Source organism: Gallinula chloropus (genome assembly GCF_964237585.1).
Source record: "Gallinula chloropus genome assembly, chromosome: 1".
Lineage (NCBI taxonomy): Eukaryota > Metazoa > Chordata > Aves > Gruiformes > Rallidae > Gallinula > Gallinula chloropus.
The window spans coordinates 14085873-14108215 of NC_140085.1; the positions used below are offsets into that span (position 1 = coordinate 14085873).

Sequence of the window (22343 nt, forward strand, 5' to 3'; positions counted from 1 at the left end):
CTCCTGCTAAGAGATGTGCTCAGAGTAACTGAGAACAGCTGAGAGCTTTTTTTAAGCTGGCACATCTTCTGTAATCAGGAGGAATGAGCATCCCTCTTGTGGTTTTCTACAGTCTTTTACAATTTAATCAAAAGATTAACTGCTCACTACATACTGTTCTTAAATGGGGTTTTAATGCCTAGTTAATTCTAAGCAAGGTAGGTACAATTCCCATTTACACTTGGGACACTTTTGTGTAATTGGAGCATTGTAATTGGGCCTCTGTGTAAACTAGAATCAGATCCATTAGAAATAATGAGGAGAACCTGAGTGAAGTTAACTTTATCAGCGTTACTTGATCTCCCAGTTCCTCCAGGACCAAAGCTGATAGTCTGCATAGTCAATATTTGTTAGGTTAAGGTTCTCTCACTTTAAAGCACACAGCAGCTTTATAGGACTAGTAAACATAATCCTGTTATAATTTTAATTGAAGAGCTTGAAATATAATGAAGCAAGATTTAAGAGTCTCTACTCTTATTGAGTTAAAAAAATCTAGCCTCTTGTGGATGCTGAGCTGTACAAGTGTGGACCTGGAGTCCTGCAGGTGTCTCTTCCTTACCATTGTTGTAAGGTTGCCAGAGCCTGAACCGCGTTGCATTGCTTTGGGCTGCGTAGGGCAGAGGGACATTAATAAAGAGGACATCTGTAGTCTGTGTGAAGTAAAACTCATCTATCAGGTGCCAAGTGATGCCACCGTTGACAGAATATTGCAGCAGGATAGAATGAGATCTTTCTGGGGTGCCTGGAGCAGAGAGGACATATATTTACATTCTTTATAATCTGATTTTAAAAAGAACTAGGTATAAATACAATTAGGTTACATAGACATCTATTACAGAGCTTGCTTTAACAACTTAAGCTGTTTAGAGAGTGTATGTGTATTATACATCTTCCTATGGTTTCCCTTGCTTGTCTGTCTGCAAAATGCTAATGAATTAGGAGCTAAGTTCACATTGCTGTTCATTATATGCAAAGTCACAGTTAATTTATGTGGATGAGAAGATATCAGCATGTTATTTTTTAAATTAGAACAAATCAGATCCTTCCACCACAGACATTTTTCAGTAATTTGGTATTTATTTGCTGCTCATTCCCAGAACCAGACATTATCATCTCCACCTGTAGCAGCCACAGAAAAAGACAGAGTCCTTATCCGCAGAAATTTATAGTCCATGGCTTCAACTGCAGATGCTGATATGAGCTTATTCATGCCCAGAAATAATATATTTGATAAAAAGCACTGAGGATCTTTATTGGAATGTATTAACAACAGCCACAACAATGCAATATTCTGTGCTTTAAGCTGTGACTAAAAGTCAGTGCAGGAAGTGAGAGTAGAATTAATGTTTTCTGTCTACCAGCTCTTCCTTTTTTTTACTTAAAACTTTAAGAAGTGACTAAAGGCTCTTTACAGCCCTGTGTATTATCATATGTTGTTTAGAGCCCAGCACTTACACTTGATGCTGCTTATTCTGCAAAAGTTCAGCCTTCAGAGAATGTTTGGTCCATGTCTGACTTGCTGACTAGGAACATCAGTGTCTGACAGTATCTTTGAGCTGAGTTCTCACTGAGACAAATCTACAGTCTCCACTCCCTTCATAGTATGACATGGTCATGGCACATTCCCAAACACTGTCTGAGGGCAAGGAACTAGTAGCAGAAAAGGACTAAGGGACATCCCTGCCTCATTGTGCATTACTGTGCACATTTACACCACGTTCTATTCTTAACCACGTTTGCTGAAGACAAAGTACCTGACATGCACACTCCTGCTCCTCTCTGCTCTAGTGCAATGTCCCTCTCCAACCAACACGTGGAACCACAGCAGAGAGGAGACATTTGCAGTCAGGATCTTATTTCAGCTTACCTCTGGCAATCCTGCTCTTAACACTTACAGCTGAGGTGTGCCCAGCTAACTTAATTTGCATTCAACATCACTTGGCTTGTAGGGATGAAGACCTGGATCCAGGGCTAGAGCTAGCAACCCATATAGATTTAATGAGAACACATTTCTCCTGGAATTGCGCTGCTTTACCTCTTGTGGGTCACGTATTAAAATCCAGCCTTGAGCCTTTGGCTATTTCTCCATTTCAGAACGTTGGTTTTACTCCTCGTATTTTTTTTTTTAATATTTTGGCAAGGATCGTATGTAGAAATGTTTCCAAAGCATAGTTTTGTAAAAGAAGTCTTCACAAAGATTTTGTGAAGTATTTGGTGTGTTACTGTTTGGGGGCTTGTTATGTTTTTGGCTGCTCTCTTTTCCATAAAGTACTTTAGCAATAATAAAAATTAGCCAAATATATATGGTTAAATGCCTATTAAAGGGAATCATAATTAATTCAGAAAGAGCTACATTTTTACTTGCCAGTACAGAGATTTGGCTAAGATAGTTATTTAGGAAGAAAGTGGTGCCTCAAATCTATTTTCCTGCTGTCCTTTGGCAAATGGCAAGTCAGTTAGGGTCCAGATCCAGAATGCTGAAGTTTCTGCAGAAGCTCTGAACATCTTCCAGCAAAGGGAGAGGGTGTTTTTGCATATTGAGAGTTATGCTTTGAAGTGTTGGTTCTACAAGCAATGATGGGAAAACAATCTGAGAGTGCATGGGAGTGACTCAAATGCTCAACCAGGTCAGTGACTGTCCACTGTGTCACTCCTAACTGCAAAGCTAGAGATGGCAGGAGCTTGGAGCAGGGTAAGACCAAATCAGTCTTCAATGTGCTCATGCTAGAGAAGCTGTCTCCAGCTTGTTACACAAACTTGTAAACTTGTCTTGGAAAGTCTGACTATGCTTCATACACAAATACAATTCTGGATTTCTAGTCATCTCTATGATATCTACTAGGAAGACAAAGGGTAAGAGCTTTTAATGCAGTGGACTGAAAACAAAATGAAAAACTCTGTAGTTCCTTATCTGTCCCTTAAGTAACCTCCTAAAAGCACCATTTTACGACTCTAAAACCCAACAAATTCATTTGCACCCAACATACTAGAAAATCTCTAAAACACTTGAGCTATTTTGTTTCTCTTTTGCTCAAAGATTGTACTAGCTGTGCTGGTTTTTATACCATCACAGTTTATTCTTTTACAGCAGAGACAGCCATGTAGGCTGGTAGCAAGATATGGATGATGCAGAATCTCAAGCAAGTTCCCACATTATCTACCATAAACTGATGTCCATGTACCCTGGTTGAAAGGTTAAATCCATATTCTTTTCTGTGATGCTATTGTGTATGTAAAAGGGTAGAAAAAGTGACAGGAAATCAAGTGAGCTTACCTTTGGCAATAAATTTAAATGAAAATTGGATGTACACAGTATTAGTGCAGTCTAGATCTCTTGAAACAAGCATTCTCAGTCCTTCCTGCAAACACAGAATATATAGTGTGAATCACAGTTCCCATTGTCAAAGATGCTCTGCAGCTTACTATTGTGTGGATTTTGTCTGTTACTGACAGCTGGTGGCAGTAAGAGGGGTAGTTCTCTGCCCCGTACTTACTCCCAGGCAGAAAACAGGGACAGTGACAGCTTTGACAAAGTCAGCCAGATCAATGGAAAGGGCTAGATATGGGTGTGTGTCACCATCAGAGGCACATGACCAGGTACAGACCCAGGTACAGCTCATTCAGCTCATGCTCTGAATCACTGGGATGTGATGTGATCTGATCTGCAAACACTGACTCACTCAGACACTGAGGCCAAGCTAGTTCACTCATTTTTGGGGCAAATTATATAGTAGCCAAGCACCCTAATTTCCAAGCAGGAGGACTCCTCTCTGGGACCTCTCTTCTGTGCCTCAAAAAGTGTTTTGTACAAATACTCTCTTCTGGGGCAACCTCTTGACTTAGGGCGGTAAGGAAAGGGAGCAGACAGGAAACCTCACAGTGACCCCTAAGCTCCTCTCCAGCTCTATAGATGAGCTCAATGTTCTGCAGATCCTGGGGCCAGAGCCGGTCCCTGTTCTGCAGAGATCTGGCAAACCACCTCTCAGAGCTTCCCTCTTTCTCAGACCCCTTCCTACAGGGGAACAACCTGCAGGAACAACCAATCCAAGTTTTAGCCAATTCACATACTGTGATTTGTAATTTAGGTGATCTGAAGAAGTTGAACAGGAATCAAGGTTTTGCAAAGAACTATTTATGAAGAATTAATTTCTACATTGAAAGTTATTAAGCTTTGCTTTTTCGGGGCACCTGAATTCACAGTGTGAAATGAATACTCAGGTGTGAGCTTAAAATGTGTGTGCTCATGTGAACAAAAGTATTTCTACTGTGTTTTGTTGGAGAACTGAGAAGTTCAGAAAAGATAATATTTCCTGGCCTTTTTTAACCTGCAGTTAACAAAAAAATTCCTAAAGAGTGATAGAATTAAGTAAAACACAGCCTAATTACATAAAGATTGATTACATAGACTACAGTGCTGATTAATTTGTATTACTGAAAATGCTCAAAAGCCAATCAGGGAATTTCAACACACAAACCCCATTGTTTGCAATGTGTAACATATTTCCAGACCACTCATTTGGTCTCAAGAATCTCAGCCGCAGAGTTTAATTCTTTTCCTTGGGTGGTTAGGGAGGAATTTATGCTATGTATGAAAGTAACAGCTAACAAACAGATGAAACCCATTTGTTCATAATAACCAACTGTGGCTAACACAGTGCATATTTAGGGCAGGAAAAGACAAGAAAAATTGAGATGTCAAATTCTACCCTAAAGAATTTTATATAAACATATGGGGGGGGAAGCAACAAAAAAATTACTTTCTGGTTTTCTCTCTACTGCCTTTTTAAATTCATTTTTCAATGTAAGTAATCTCTGACCCCTTTAAATATGAGAGCTGTTCCAGACTTGATGGTGTCACCATTCAGGTTTCCCCTCTCAGCACCGTAGACCTCTGGCCAAAGGTCTGGATGCAAGTTACCATTGAAATCATCCTTCAGGACAGACGGCAGAGGAATGACAGGGACACAGTACGGACCACCAAAGCCTCTGTCACACCTAGCAACAAATTGGGAGGAAAAGTGTTATCATCTGGCCTAGATAAAACACAATATCCTTTCTATGCAGCAGTTTAAGCAGGTTGCTACTTACACACAACGACCCGCATCACAGATACCGTGACCTGAGCACATCCAGGGGCACCCTGTAGCCAGGACCACATTATCAATAGCCCAAGCATCAACACCAGAAGCATAGTTGTACTGAATCCATCTGAACCGCGTTCTGGGGGAGCTGGAAAAAAAAAAGAGTGAATGTATTTCAGGCTTCCAAGTGTCTGCTCTACAAAGTGCTAAATAATAAAGAAAATCTGGCAGATTTCAGGAGAATAAAAGCATATTAATAAGCACGATTCTGTATTTGGGAAAAAACTCCTATTGCAGTTAAAATGTTTCAATTTCTCAGGTTAGCTTTCAGGCAAAATTTCAGCAGCCTCTAAAGGAAGGTGCCCAAAGTGAAAACCAACAAAGTCAACATCACTGTAACTCTTACTGGTCAGCAAAGTGGTCGAGCTGAAACTGTTAGCTATTAGCATTTGACAGCTCCACATGTTGCTAGCAGAGTTAAAACAATATAATTGCTTCAGTAAACTAAAAAATAATGGAAGTTCCTTTATACTAAGTGTCGTGTAAAGAAAAAACAATGAATTCTTATGTTTGCATATTTATGTGTGTAACAATGCATGACCATATACGTACAAACATGCACATGCATACACACTGCTCTAACTGCTGACTGGCTTTTTATCCTTGTCTGAAGAAAGTATTTTGGAAAAAAATTCCATCAAGACACTGTGGGTTAGATCATCCTATGTTTGTTCAGGCAGGAAATGTGCTGAAGAGCTGATCCTGGAACAGTTATTCAGAGAGACGGATGCCAGCATATCTGCCACCAATATTTACAACTGTGTGATATCACCAGGAGGCGGGCAGAACTCTCCTCCTGGACAAAAGGGTGGAAGTGGCACATCCTGAAACACATGTTATGACTTGCTGAATGCCATGACTAACATGAGAGAATGTTGGATGACAACATTGCAATGACAGAAAATACTTTTTTAGGAAAGGATGGGTCAGTGCATTGATTCTTGCTTCTTCCTGGGTAACTGTTAGAAAAGCTTGGTTTAGCATTCCTGTTCTTGCTGTCATATGTATAGGCAAGACTTCACACATCCAAAGTTCTACTTCCTTAAGTTCCTGCGGTTCACATTATATCTGATGAAATATTTCGAAGTGAAATTTAAAATTCCGATGGCGTGACAACACACGTTTAATAATTTAAAAGACATGCAGAAAATTCCCAAGCTGGGGGATGTTTGCTCAAATTAGATCAGTAAAATCTTATCATGCTAAGCAGCCAGAAGAACAGTGCTTACTTGGTTGAGGGTGGAAGGTAGACAGTAATTCTCTTCCAGTTTTGGAATCTTTCTGAAGTGTAGATAGAGCTCTCTGTATAGTGCTGACAGCCAATGGTTGGAGGGACGCACTCCTCTGTCACCAGGTGCCAGTCTCTCCCGTTGTTTAAAGAATATTGCAGGTGGATGCTATGGGAATTACTGTATGGCTTGCTGCAACCCATGCTCAGTTCAAATTGCAAGAAAGTAGAGGCTGATACATGGAAGTCCCAAGTCTCAGCATAGCGAGGTTTTCCTAAGAAAAGAGAACAAAAAACCCAAACAAACAAACCCAACAAAAAAGAAAAAGTATACTTTATGCATATGCTTTAAGTACTGTCATTCAAATTTGCTATCTGCATTTTCACTTTTTGTTTTCAGTGTTCTCTTCCCTACACATTACTATATACTCGAATTTGTGTATACCCCCCATCTTGTAAAAACTTGACTCGTGCATAAACTAATTTATAGAACAGGCACATACAAATGTAGCCATATTTGGTGACACATACCGATGTTTTCACTGAACATCAAAGCTGTATCCATAGACAGGCAGTCAATGTCTACTTGACCTCCTTGTATTCTGTACCAGCTTGCTTGTAAATCCACAGTTCCATCAAATTTATCTTGGAAGCCAGTCTGGGAGCTGTCATTCATCCCTATGAGGACATCGTCCAAAGCCCACTGAGCGGAATGCTTCCCTATAAAAAGCAGAAGGGTAAGATTAGTGGAGTCACTTAGTTATTTCTCATGCTCACGTCCTGCATTCACCCAGTGAGCAGTGCTCAGTCATGTAGATTGAGCACTGTTAAACAAGACAAAAACATTGCTCAAGGATGAACCTGGACTCCAGAGTATGTTTCTGTTTCAAATAAGCACAGGTATTTCCCCTTCATTTCTCAAGCTTCAGTGCCTTCCTCATCACACACTCTCCCTGTGTTTGAATGAGATACTCCCTGAGCCCCTAGATTGGGGATTTTCATTGTATGGTGTCCTGTCCCTCCCCACCAATAAATCAAAAAGGCATCTGTCTAGTTCCTAAAGTGCCTTTTGCACAGAAGAGAACACTGCACAAAGGAAAATGATGAAGACTCTTGATATAGATGATATTCACGGAAGTGGTCTCCTTTCTGGAAACCTCTCTTCTCTTGCTCTACAACCTAAAGGCGTATCAGTTCACCAGCCCTTCATTTCAATTCACCTTTCTACCCACATGTCAAAACTGCCATCTGACTGTACAATAACTACCATACCCTCACAGGAGAAGAAGGAAAGTCTTGACAATGAATTGTGAGCTCACAGTGATGTGCCAGGACTTTTGTCTTGCTGCCATGAGGAACAGGGGTCATGGCTGATAGAGTTACTCAGCACTGATTTATGACAGGTAGAGAACAGTCTTCAAAGAAGCTAATACCTGTAATGAGGAGTGACGGTCACCTATGGGTGTTGGCATGGAAGGTGGCATATTTCAACCTCCATTGACAAACTTTCCCTCATACCAGGAGCCACAGGACTGCCATCAGGTGTTCCTCAGGTGACCGTTCTTAGCAGGGACAAATGTCATCCAGGTGCTCCCACAGCAAGCAGATGTGAGTAGGACACAGGTAGGGGAGCAACAGGTCTGACATCACACCACTCACAAGGGCAAATGATTGTGGCAGAATGATGGTCTGTAGCACACCAGCTGCTGCTCAGCATTTTCCCCCAATGAACTGGTTTCCTAACCAAATCACATCACTCTTGCCTTGCCTGCTGTCTTGCCTAGTGAGGACAATTAACTCCAGCATGTACATTGTAAGAAAATGTGGAAATAAAAAGCAAGCCATCAAAATGATAAATGGTATCCAAGAAGCTGCATACCATAATTACCTGAATGTAAGCTGTGTGCTTTTCTCCCCAGGGAAGTGCTGTTAAAATGTACTTTGCTATATATCTGAATATCACCTTATATTTCCTGCAGGGATCCAGGAGCTGCTGCCTTGTACAAAGGCAAGACACTTAATCAGGACAATTTTAATAGTAGTAATGTGGCCCTGCACAAGCGGGAGCTCTCACAGCAGCTGTAGGTATCAGTCAGGAGCAGGGGTTTATTTTAAGCTGGGGATGTGGGAAGTGACTGAGTGGGCTTTGGAGGTGAAGCAGAAGGCAGCAGAGCAGGGTGCCGGAACACCAGAAATGACAGGGGTCAGGAGTCCTGCTTTGGAGTGTGGAGGTATTAAAATAGTGAGATGGGTGCCACCAGGTACAGGTCAACTTATGTCTCCTCTTCCAAGACAGAGGAAAAATGAGGAAAAAAATGTGTAAGTCATTTTGCCAGGTCCCTGTATACTAAGGTAAATCCTCTAATCCTATATAGGCTTTTCTGTGTAATATTTTCCCCTCCCTTCTGTTGTCTCTCAGCATCATTGGTTTAAACTTAGCTCTTAAGCAATTTTAATCCTAAACCCACTATTCCTCTTGGTGCTATAAAAGAAAGACACGTCTGCAGTGTGACTGAGGAAAACCAAAATATGCTCTGACAGCACCCAAACTGTTTACCATAGTGGGTTTTGGTAGGCTGCAGTTTCTGCAGAACATATCCACACTGAGAGGCATTGATGTGTGGGTTGTGTAGAGCTGATGAATGAATGTTTAGGATGCTGATGCTTACCATGCTGTGGTTGCCACCAGCGGAAAGCAGTGGCAGGGGTTTTGGCCTCCCGAGGTAAGTCTATTGAAACAACCTGTGGTTCCAGGTATGACATGAAGTCCAGCTCTCGCAGCAGATGCCAGGTGATCCCATTATCGTTCGTGTATTGAACAACGAGCCCTGTATTTAGAATTAAGAAAGGCAGTTAGTACAGAGCAAAGGGGGGTGACTTCATTCTGTACACATGAGCTGCTGACACCTGCCCAGTACACACCACTGTTGGCGTCTCCCCTACCCTTCTGGCATCTCCTGGTCCAGAAGCATCTTCTAAACAAAGTCAAACTGCAAAGGTGATGTGGGCTCACCAGTTGCCACATGTTGTTGTGCTTGTGTTCACCAAACTCAAAGGATCAAATCTTTTGCATCCTCAGTGAAACTAATGAATGTACTGCAAAAACCATAGCAGTGATGTGACTCAATACAGTCAGCATTTATGTCATGTAGGGTTTCCTTGTAGTTTGTGTGGGACACTAAGTTGTAATTCTGATAGCTGGGCTCCGAATATGGGAAGTTCACTATGTTCATGCTACCTGTGCAAACTCACAGCATCCTTTGAAGTTAATTATTGTAATATTTAAGTAATTTTAAGTTATTTTCATATCTTATAGTGTGACAAATAGCTTGACATAGCAGAACTGTGAAGTCCCTTATGAGCTTGTCACAGGGGACAACGCAAGAAAGACGCACTTAGGTGTATTTCTCTCATAGAACTTTTTTATACTGGTGAACATTTGAAGATAACAGGTTTTCTTGTGTCTTATACTGGTGCAGATGAGAGGTGAATCAAGCCCTCAGTGTAATCTGTGCTGAAAGATAGCAGATCTGTGCCAATATCAGTGTAAATGCCATAGATCAGGAAACAGTCCACTGATGTTACATGGCTTATACTGAGTGGAAAATGAAGTTTTCTCATCTGCTAGATGTCTGACCTGTCTTCAGGCAACTAGACCACTTCACATGAGTTCCCAAAACTCTGGTGATCCTTCCCAAACACAAATATCAGCCTCCCATCCCAGTAACTGGAAGCATATCGATAAAATAAGAGAGGAGACAGTTGAGAGAGATTAATTTCTTTAGACTAAATATATTTTCTTCTGCCTTAAAATTTTGCATTTCAGGTAAAACATGCATGAGTTTGGGTTGGAAGGCAATCTTTTGTGCATTTGAGAAGCTGAACAAGTTTTCAGGTACACAGCTCTACTTCAGGTCAGAAACGGAGGTTGCCCATTTAATCCTGAACTTGAATTTTAGTCCTTTTATTTCAGATCTGAAGAAAGTCCTCTGTACTTACAAATTTACTCGTTTTCCAACACTATCAAGTACTCTAACAAAACCTATTATGTTGTCTTAAACCACCACAACCTGAACAAATTTACTCCTATTGATGGATCACCATTAGATTTAGGGGAAGTAAGTATAAATACAAATGTGGAACAAAAGTAAGTAGTTCTCTGCAACATTTATGAAAACTGAAGAAGTAATCTATTTACATTAAAAATAAACCAATATTTTGGATTTTGTCAAGGCAGTAAAAGGCAAAAAAAACTTTAGAAGACCCAAGGTACAAAAAGCTTATTATTAGGAAAAGAGACTTTACCTTCATTCCTGGCTCTTGGTCTGTTGCAGGAGTTACCAATAGCCTTGCTTCCAATTTGTATGTAAAATTGAACTAGCCTGTTAAAAAAATCAGGGTAGAAGTGTAATTATCGTCTGATAGCACAGGATCAGTCAAGATAACTCTCTTCTCTTAACTAATGTGGCATTTTCAGGTAGATCATTATTCCAATCTTACTGAACAAGTAATGATCCCAGTGATGTCAAGCATTGCCATAGGAAACAGTGGAATACCCAAGACTGAAAGTGATGTGGTTTATTGATCCTAATAAATGGATTGTTGGACTGAGTAGCAAATTTTAGCAGTTTCTTCATACAATGATGCAAAAACTCCAAAGCAGTAATATGTGCTCCTTACATTGAATTTTACCTTGACCTTTTGTAACTGGAAATTGGTTTGAGCTCTAAAATACAATATTAGTGTTTCAGTAAAATTATTATATCCTCACTAAACCACAAATCCTTTGCTTGTCCTCAGATTCTTGATGTAAACAATTTTCAGTGAAAAAATTTCATGGGACATGTTTTGAAGTAGACCCTTTGATATTAAGCCTATATATTTTCATTTCACTGTACCTCCTCTTGTTCTCACATCGTGAGAGGGGGAAAAGAAAGTTCCTTCCCTGTAGTTAGTGCTTTTATCACTTCCCTCCCTTCTCCTCCTCCTTTCCTCAGTAAACCATTGCAACCATCCATCTGTTTGTGAATGAAAGGTTTTCCGTGTCCTTGATTTTTCCCATAACCATTTTCTGCAACCCTTCTAAAGCTGCAACATCCCCTTGAGACAATGTCACTGGCTTATTAACAAAACTTTGGCTAAGCCTGGAGCATCCCTCTCTAACTGTATTTAAATTAATATTTATCCTATCCTTGTGCTCCAAAATATTGTCACTTTTTTCCTCAATCTGCAGTGAACCTCTGGCATCCATGCTGAAATGTTATTTTTAATTGTAACTTTGTAGTATCAGAGTAGTTTACATTTACTCTTAGGTCATAGAATCAAAGAATCTCTTGAGTTGAAAGGGACCCATAAGGATCATAGAGTCCAACTCCTGGCTCCAGACAGGGCTAGACAAGTCAGAGCATGTGACTGAGTGCATTATCCAGACCCTTCTTGAACTCAGTCAAGCTCAGTGCTGTGACCACTTTCCTGGGGAGCCTGTTCCAGCGCCTGACCACCCTCTCAGTAAAGAACCTCTTCCTAACATCCAACCTAAACCTCCCCTGTCGCAGCTTCATGGGTTGTATCACTGGTCACCAAACAGAGGAGATTGGTGCCTGTCCCTTCACTCCCTCTCATCAGGACACCATAGACCGTGATGAGGTTTCCCCTCATCCTCCTCTTCTCCAGGCTAGATGTGTGCTTTGATGCCATGCAACAGCATTTTGTTTCAATTAATGTCCTGCTTCTCACCAAATTTCATTACATGTCTCTGACATTTGTCTCAGTTTTACTGGGTCATAACTAATGTAAAGAGCATTGAGCTGACAGAAGTCCATCTCATCTATGCCTTCTTCACAGGTTGTCTGCGTTGCACACCTGAAACAGTGCCTAAACAGAGCAGGGAACCTGGCCTTGTCCCCATGCTGAGCTTTTGCATGCCAAAAGTTGGTGATGCCATTCTCCTTGTTTCCTAGCCATCTTTTGACTAAGGATGATGTCTACCCATTCAGTTATGACTATTGGAGTACTTAATGAAAAGCAAAGGTTTTGCAGGAAAAATAATATAAGTTTAAGGGAATCCGGGCTTCTACTGCTTGTAGATAAATTACCTTAAATGCTAATTTTCAAGGTGAATTTGTGCCTCTGTGAGAAGAAAAAAGGCTTGATTTGTCACTCAAATAACTCCCCACAAGGAAAACTCTTTCTGCTTCAGGGAATTTGGTCCAAATTTGTGATGACATCAGTAAAATCACAAACAAGCCACAGGACTACAGCCATAGACAGTACATCACGGCTAGAACTCCAATTTCCCTCACATACACATTGTCATGATCCCCTTCTGACTCTAAAACCAACTGCACTCTAGTTCTGTTATTAAAATTGGTATCCCCTATAGAAGACATTTTTATATCTGTAGGAACTATAACAAGCCAGAATATACTCATACTCATTCATAATATAACCCCATAGACAGCTTCAGAACAGACAGGATGACAGTATGACACTATTTAGCTAGGTAGGTCCTATTGTTTCCTGCAGCTCTGTTGTCTGAGACAGTATTCAGGCAATAAAACACCAGATAGTGGTCTCAGAGGTGAAAAGATTTACAGTTCTACGATGAAATTCTCTTTTATGCTTGCCAAATGTAAAGATCAGTAAAAAGCAGAAACAAAAGGGAAAAAAAAAACCAACACCTTTCTGCAAAATGGTGAATCAGCCCATGTGATCTGTAAGTGTTTGACCCAGAACAGCTCTCTGGGATGGTTGCACAGTCATTAGCAACAGAGTCTGGAATGCAGATGGGAGCCAAGTCAGCTAGCAAGCCAGATGTCACTGCTTGGAAAAAAAAAAATCATGTTCCATGGCTTTTATCTAGCTGTCAGGTAGGGACTGCGTGCAAATGCGCCCACGGAGCAGAGAGTGAAGAGTGTCATAAGGGACAAGTGAGCCAAATGGGAGGCAGTAGCTTATCAGTAATTAAAATGCATCCAGGTATCGTATAGTCAGTCAGGGGAATGGAAATATTGCTGGTAAAATTGTGCCTGTGGTGCGCTGGGCCATGCAAAAGGGAAGGGATGGAGAGGCTCCAGGGTTTTTTTTGTGTTCAGTTCTGGGCTCCCCCGTTCAAGAAAAGCAAGAAACTACTAGAGAGAGTCCAGCAAAGGGATACAAAGATGATATGGGGACTGAAGCATCTCTCATATGAGGAAATGCTGTAAGACCTGGGTCTGTTAAGGCTGAAGAAGACTGAGAGGGGATCTGATCAATGCTTATGAATATCTAAAGAGTGGAGGTCAAGAAGATGAGGACAGACTTTTCAGTGGTAACCAGCAACAGGACAAGGGCAACATGCACAAACTGGAGCGCACAAAGTTCCATCTCAACACGAGGAAAAACTTTACAGTGAGGGTAACAGAGCACTGGAACAGGCTGCCCAGAGGGGTTGTAGAGTCTTCCTTCTCTGGAGAGATTCAAGACCCATCTGGATGTGATCCTCTGCAATCTGCTCTAGGTGATCCTGCTTTAGCAGGTGGTTGGACTAGATACTCCCCAGAGATCCCTGCCAACTCCTACCATTCTGTGATTCTGTGATTCTGAAGTGTAGGGCAAAAAAATGTCTGGGTGAAATGAATTTTACACCTACAGCTCTCCTAATGCTATGGGCCATTCTCCTAACGTCTCTGAAAAAGAGTGTAGTCAATCATATAAATGAATAAGGAGACAACAGGACAAATAAAGCTAAGATTATGACATGATAGCACTTAAAGTGTATGATAAACATCGAGCACTTGTTTACAATCATTGGCTTCAGGGAGCAAGCTTTAGTTTTAAATGCTTTTATTGTGAAGCCTGAGTTTGGTTGTGCCCTGTTGGTCTTCTCCCTGAGCAGCACCTCGCAACTCCAGCCAGCAAATCTCAACCCCTCTGGAGCAGAACAAACCAGGCCCCAGTGGAGCCTGCTCCTCTGGGAAAAAAAGGGTGAACAGGAAAACAGGTTTTTTACTTCTTACAGAAAACTCCAAAAATTCTTCACGTTCTTTTACATAAAATGTACACTTTACACATAAAAAGTGTGACTGAAGCACGAAGATAAGGAATATGCAAAGGTAGATCTACAGGAATTCAGAATGAAAATAAAACTTTAATGGCTTGCACTATTTTTCAATTTTTTGCTCCTCCATGCCTGGTTTAATGAAACAAGATCTTAAAAGGTCTGAGAAAACACTATTAACCTAAAAAATAAGAAGCTTAAAAATCTACTGCAGGAGTTTCAGCCTTCCTATTCACGACTTTCAATCCACATATCTAACAGCATGTGTTGAAAGGCGTATTTTCCTGCTGTTTACTCAGTCACCAAAACCCCCAACCAAAAATCACACATATGAATAAAAGATAACTGTGCAGGGCAAAGATGACCCCTAATAAGATAACTGAATTCTATGCAAAGCATTACTGAATGCAAAAAGTAATACCAAAACAGGAGAAAAAGCTTCTCTCTAATCTCCTTTTTCAAGTGACATTAATTTTAGCTCCAATAATGGAAAGAAATTTATAGGCCAAGGCATTATTTTCTTTTTAGGGTGTGGGTCTTTCAGTTAACCCTTCACACTCTCATAAACTTTGTCTGCCTTTGTATCTAGGGAAAAAGGCCCTGTTCTAAGGAAGGTGGCTGAAGGCTGAATGTCTAAGTCTTACACGGTGAACCCAGATTCCCTTATAACTAATGACAAAAATCTATTCTCCCAGAAGACAAAGCAGTGGACTTAGCTAACCCTATTTTAGGATGACTTGCACCACTGTCTTGAAGTATCTATTTCTTTCCCTTGAACATAAAAGCAGCCTGCAGTAATTGCTGTAGTCTTAAATTCTATGATGGTTTATTTTGACAAAATGATTGGTCACAGCAGGAGAGCCGCTCAGATGGTGAGCACATACTCAGTAGAGATATTTTAGTTGGTCTTATCAGGTGTCCCTCTGGCTATTTATGCCATTTATTAGTGCAGTTTTGAGACATCAGATGACCAGGTTCTTCGGCAAAGCGGAAATAGTGGTAGAATGAAAAAGTCTAGAAAAAGCATTGCTCAGGATTTTAAAAATTCTTTTCGCTTTTTAAATAGTTCAAACTCTATACAAATGGAAAGCTATAAATATGAATATCTGGCATTAAAAGTGGTTTCAAAGTAATCCTAAAGCTAAAGAAAATCCTTTTCTTTTACAAAAAAGATTTCTACAGGAAAGAAGGAATAACTTAAAAAGCCACATTTGAACATGGGCTTCTCAATGATGTGGTTACTTGCAATATTATGCCTCACAGGATTAATAACATGAGATTTAAGAAGATGGTGGAACAGAAAAGAAGTGCTCAGATCTTCTGAGAGTTCCAGTGCAAATATCTACTTGTCCAAAGTGTATTTGTCAAACAACTAATTAATTTAATCATTAAGCAATTTACATAATGATATCAATAATTCACATGTTTGTCAGAGGAGAATTTGTCAGGCTCTCAGGGGACAGAGGAAAGGCAGGTGGTGCTATGCTGCTTAGTGCTGGGGAGCAGCTAAGGACCTCCCCAAACCTGCAGTGCCCAGACTGCCCAAAGGAGCACTGCTCATCTGAGCTGGAGGTGGCAGCAGCAATTTGTGGCCAATCTTGAATGATCCCACAGATTAAATCATGCAGAAAATCATGACATTACTTGTGCCTGGAGTGGTATTTGTCAGGTGAAATACCTTTTCTTGAGGTAACTGATAAAATTATAGGGTGGGCAAGGTTTCAGGTGCATGATCCCTCGTGAGACTGGACAAAGCAGTAGCAAACTCTTAGCTAAATAGTGGTTAGAATTAGCAGTCCTTTGTTTATCTTAATTACATTCATCAATTAGAGAATTCGAGAGAAAAAGGGTAATTGCTACCAGTGGAGCAGGATTCAGTGGTACAGGGAGAGAGGTGAAGACTTGTTAGCCTCTTGACTACACAGAAACAATTCACATTCCATTTTTATGAACTTCTGACAAGAGGACTAATTCACAACATCTGGCAAATAAACAACAGCTCATTGCTACACCATCAGCATTCCTGCAATTCAATACAGTCAGCAGAAAGGGAGATTTTCTGTCCAGCTATGGGCAGTCTTAGGTTTTGTGCAGTCTCAAGACCACATCATCTGCCTGTCCAGCTAGAATACAATGCAAACCTTCTTCTCAAAAGGATAAACAGCTTGCATTTTCTATGCTTTTATTCTGTTTCATTTCTAACCCATTTTTTCCCTCTACAGAAAAGAAAGTAGTACACACCAGAATGAATAAAAAAGTAATTTCTCTGGCTTTAAGGCTTCTTATACAAGTTGTGTTTACCAGAAAAACATTTCACACCTTCCCTCATCTACACTTGTAGTAGCAAAGAGGAGACAACATGAATACACAGACAGTTGTGAGAAGCAGTGCTGATGACTGACCTGATATTTGTGGTGTCCAGGGGAACTGTCCTTGCCTCCCTTTTGCCAGGTCCATTGAAGTACAGAGATTTCCCATCACTGAGCACTCCACAGCCTGTCCCGACCTGACCTCCCGTTATCTTGTACCAGAGAGGGCTTAGCTTCCTCTCAAACCTGTCGAACATCTCACTGTGATTAGGCACGTTCGACACACAGGTTCCATGTGATGCTTCAAGAAAAAAATAAATAAAAAAGAAAGGGAGACATGTTGGTGAAACTGCTGAACAGGGTAAAGGTCAGATACAGTACACTGGCAGATGGTTCTGTGTCATCCTGTATGAGAAAGTACCAGGCTTTTCTAAGAAACTGCCTCGACAACAGGATTGTACCTTTTAAAACCATCTTTATAAATTTTGGTAGGCAGAATAAGCCTTCTTCCTCTAAACTCTAAGATGGCTTATTTCACTAGGTGAAAAACAGCCATGCTTTATGTTGATAAGACATTTTATGTAAACAGAAAAATATTATCCTTATATTATCCTTTCATTTAAAAATTGAACAAAAGATGTTAGCTTATTGCTTTGTTGGTATAGAGGGTTGGAAAGAGTGCAATGTGCAACTGGTTGTGTCAGTCATGTTTTCTTTCATTGAGTTTGGACTTTTTTGGTTTGCATTTCAGCATAAAAGCCCCTGAAACCACAAGTGAGCAGAGTTTTCCACAGAAGGGCCTATCAGAACATATGTTCCCTCCTGGTCCTATGCCATCTGATGGCCAAGGGACTCAAAACCAGCAGCAATGCTTTTGAAGATGATCCAAATGCTTTTAAACAGACTTTTTAGTTTATAATATTTTATTTTGATTTCTCTTTTATTGCTAGTCCCTTCCCACTCATACAGATGGTGATGTTCAAAGATTGTGGTTGCCAGAAACATCACCGGTGTCCGCTGCCTTCAGCTGCTCTGTTTTGCCTGTGCTGAATTTTATTTAGCAAAATGAAAAGATTCTTCCTGGCAGCCTATGGAACTTGCCTTATCATATATTTTTCTGGAATATTGGAGAGGAAAACCAAGATGCTAGGTTTATGGCTTTAATTCAGGCTGTACTTACTGTGATCCCACCTGAGAAGTGGTTGGTTGTCTTACCTGTGTAACCCAGGTCACAGAAGCAGACGCCCGAGACGCAGTCCCCATGACCACTGCAGTAGTTGGGGCAAGGCTCAGAAATGTAAACGCCATCCAAGCCGAAAGGAGGCACGCTCTTGTGGGAGCTGCTCTCCTGGATCCAGCGGAATCGAGTCTTACTGCAGAGAAACGACGAGAGGCACAGAATTACTATTTCCCACTTCAATACCTACTGCATATTTTATGTGCCCTTTGTTTAAGATTAAAAGAAGCTTTCCCTAAATTAGCCATTTGTGAGTAAGAGACAAGTGGATGCCTAGGAAATATTTCTGACATCCTACATTTTGTGCAACTTTATTTACAGATTTTTTCCAGATTTTTTTTTTTAAATGTATTTTGACATATCCAACAGTCTGATGCAAAGAACAGAAACACGGTGAGTGGTTAGGCATGGTTCTATAGATGCTTTCACTACTCAGTTCAACTTGAACTGCTAATTACGTTTTAAAATCCCAGAACTCCATTTTTTATGGTACTTATGAAAAGAACTCAGTGATGACAGCGATGCAGAGTTTCTTACAGGATTGTGTAATTTTGAGTAAAAAAAATTCAAGTTATTTGGATACAAGAAACATCATGCACTTTATAAAAATACTGACAAATAACACATCCTACTGGATATGTGGACAGAAATACAAAAATTTAATTCTTGAATGATAACATGAAATTCCTGGAAAAGAGTGACCTAATTCTTAGTGTGTATAACTGAAACTGCTCTGGGACTTCAGTGAGCTTACACTAAGTTACTCCAGCTGACCACAGCACAGGAAATTTCTGCAAGAAAATCTATTTTGGTTTTCAACTTTGAGTGTTTAATTTTTAGCTGAATCATTTTATAGGAGCTCCAGAGGAAAGAACCAATTTAAAATCTCATTTCCCATCAATGGGTTATCTAAGATCCTCCTTGTAATAAACCTATTGCTTTTTTTTTCTGCTATGCACTAGGACATGGTAAGGGCGGTAGGTGATCATGATGCTAGTGCTTTGTACCACCCAATGAAACCGGATGCTCTCTGGATAACCCATGAACCATGATTTCCAAAGTGACCCACAATGCTCAGACCCTCATTTTACTCACAATACTTACATTTATAATGTATTAGCATGAGCTTCTTATTCCTGATCACATTACTGAACATAATGCTGAACAGATTGCTGCTATTGATTCTGCTCTGCTTGTTTTGGGTAAATCAAATCAGCTGGTGTCAGATCTGTGCAATTTGGCACCTGCTTTTATTGGCTAATTACTGAAGAAAAGACAAACTTGTTACGGTACATTCTGCTATTTCAGCTCCTTGCAGCAAAGGCACCATCTCTACCGCTACACAATATGCCACATACTCAAAGACTGCACTGGGGCTGGAGGACAAGGGACCCGATCTGAAACTCAGAGGGCAGCACTTGAGCGGCTGCCTGGGGGCAGACAGGCAGGAGAAGGCAGCCAGGGGTCAGTGAGGGTCTTGGGGTGATAGCTCTCTGATGTGCAGGCAGCGCATCAGACCAGGGCAGTTTACTGATGGTGTAAGAAAGCTAACAGGAGGAGTGAGAAACTTCTGCCAAATCCAAGTCAGACTGAGAAAGGCCTCCTGATATCAAGGCTTATTTGCATCTCCCACTGTCTGATGTTTTCTCATCTGTATTAACCTGATGCTGAGGTCACGCTCGCAGAAAAGCACATCTATCATTCCTCCCTCCTTTGGCTTCAGCTGTCCTGGCTCCCTTCAATGACAAGGTACATTACGGAGCAGCTCAAATACCCTTCTAGGGTTTATGTGCCCAGTGATAGCTGTTTGTAAAATTAATCCCGTTGAAATGGCCTGTTTGATTCAAGTGACTTATCTCTCTCTTGCTGGTGCCTCTGACCTGACTGATAGACATTAAAGCAGACAGCACTATGATGAAGAGATTGGTGTCAAATTAAAATGTTCTGGGTTCTTTGTTGGTTTGTAATTAAATTTGATAGATGACTATGGCAGTTTTAAAACGGAAAGCTTCTCCCTGTTTTGGAGAGTGCAATGTGGTTTTCCTACATCTACCAAATTTAACACTTCTTATTCACAGCGTGCAACTTTTTCCTGATTTAACATCAAAAGAGGCATCTAATTCAGAGGTACCACAGGCATCACTGGATGGACAGTACCTGGCTGCAAGGGACCTGGGGATAACAATAGTAATTCTTGTCCAGTCCTCATAGTCTCCCGTGTGGTACACAGTCGGCTCGCTCAGCTCCCGGGAGCTTCCCTCACATCCTTTCATGCCTGGAGATGCAGGGTAGCAGCCCTCCTTCACAAGTGACCAGAAGAGCCCAGCATCATGTGAGTACTGAAGCAGAACAGGAGCAGAGCTGCTGTACTGGTTAGTGCAACCGATGTTCAGCTGCAAAAAAGCACAGCAACAGAAATGAGTTGAAGAACCCTGTGTTGCTACTGATACTCGTTGGCTACAAACAAACCCTTGACTTTTCCGGTTTGGGAGGCTTAGTGCTCTGAACACATGCTTTGAACCCTGCCTGTGATCAGTGACTGATGTTTGGAGTCTGTTTCCTACATGTATAAGACAATTCTCAGTACACATTCCCACTATTCCTTCATCAAGGTTGCTGGATTCAGCACACCAAAATGTGCAAAGAACATGTCTGAGATCTTGGTGCACAGCAGGTCAGAAACAGCAAACTGTGCCCAGGCACAAAGTTTCATGCCTGGAAGGAAAGGGAAGAGCTGCATCTGGTGAGGCCCATCCCACCTGCAGTCCACCCAGTGTTACCAGAGGATCATCCTGACTCAGTTCCCCCTACCCTGGGCTGCAAGGCCTGACCACAGCCTAGTCATTGTCCTTGCAGGAATGACGTCTGGGAGCTGGCGCTGCAGTTTGGGCCCCCAGAGTAGAGCAAAATTGGATGTTATATAAAAATACATATTAAACTGTGAAATAAGAATGCAACCAAGAGAAAAATCAACTACTGATTTGAACTTTTCAGCTTCATTTTTCAAGCTATCAGAGAAATATTAATTTTCATTATTTCTCTGCAGAAATTCTACTTGAACTGTAGAATGTAAAATGTAAAACAAAATCATTCAAGTAAAAAAAAATAATTTTGACAAATTACTGTCTTTGAGTCTATCAATGCAAAATTATTCCAGGCACATATTTAAAATGGAAATTTCACAAACTCAGGAAAGCATTTAACCATATGTTTAAAATTAAAGCATACAGATAAGCCTAACACATTTATGTACAGGCCAATTGAAAAGCTTTCCAAAAAAGAAAGGAGTATAAATTCAGGTCTTAAATAATAGACTTTATAAAGAGGAACTGTTGTCTGATACATTTTGTATACATATTCTGTATTTACACTACATTGCCAAGGGTTTCAGAGCTGGAAGGTGTAGGAAATAAAAAAGTATTGCTTTTTTAGACTAAAGCATTTTTGAGCTGCTGCTGCTGCTCATCAAACCTACAGAAAGGAGACTTAATCACTGAGGTGGAGGAAAGTGACCAAAAGGTGAACAGCATCTTTTCCAGGCTAAATGGTATTTAGATATTGAATTATTTGGGGATTTTAGACAGTTTAAGGTATAAAACTAGAAGCAATACTCAGAAATTGTACTGCAACCCCTCAGTTTGTATAGCATTTCATTAACATAACTTTTACATGAAATGAGATTATTTTACAAATCCCATTATTTCTAACCAACTTTCTTATTTATAGAACTGTGGGAATCATATTTGAAAAGCTGCCTGTAAACATCTGATCTCTTTAATAATTCCACTTGTAAATTATTCAGTGTCTGTATCCACCAATTATGTAAGGACCATGTATTTGTGGTGAGCTCATTAAAATTGCATTGCAACCAACCTCCAGAATTCACCAATGGGATTTCATTATAAACTCAATAAAATTTTGATTAGGGTTCAGAAACAAGAGCTTGTCAAAGCAAATACACTTTCTTTGGAGCCCATATTCTGATGTATTGTCAGAGCACTGAAATTTTTGTAAGAACTTTCAAGAAGAGAATGCTAATTGCAGCCTACATTCATTGACACAATAAAAGTAAATTATATGAAAAACCCACACTGGAGTACAGAACAGCTTGTAAGTCCTCAAATAGTTTAAAATACAAAAAATGTACACAAACCACATTGGAGCTTTTGTAGTCACTGAGCCCCAGATGGGATAAATCCTTTTTCCCTTGACAGAGCAGTAGCATTTCCCAGTACTGACTCGAATGTAATGACAGTCACTTCAACTCACTTCTGAAAGGTGTTGAAGAACAACAAGCTTTGAAACTTCTCCAGAGAGGTAAAAAATCTCTCCTGCATCAAGGTTTTGGCTA

General features: G+C 40.5%; 1 protein-coding gene across 1 annotated transcript in view; it reads right to left on the bottom strand.

Moving 5' to 3' along the window:
* The window catches only part of RELN (reelin), a gene marked incomplete at its 5' end in the record, with an annotated part of 289955 nt that overhangs the window by 47165 nt on the left and 220447 nt on the right, over positions 1-22343 (bottom strand). The window contains 11 exons of the mRNA XM_084269735.1: positions 599-781; positions 3314-3398; positions 4857-5034; positions 5128-5268; positions 6410-6683; positions 6940-7128; positions 9078-9236; positions 10714-10790; positions 16849-17056; positions 17971-18128; positions 20150-20385. Coding sequence (XP_084125861.1) covers positions 599-781; positions 3314-3398; positions 4857-5034; positions 5128-5268; positions 6410-6683; positions 6940-7128; positions 9078-9236; positions 10714-10790; positions 16849-17056; positions 17971-18128; positions 20150-20385 — 1888 coding nt within the window. The remainder of the gene's footprint in view (positions 1-598; positions 782-3313; positions 3399-4856; positions 5035-5127; positions 5269-6409; positions 6684-6939; positions 7129-9077; positions 9237-10713; positions 10791-16848; positions 17057-17970; positions 18129-20149; positions 20386-22343) is intronic.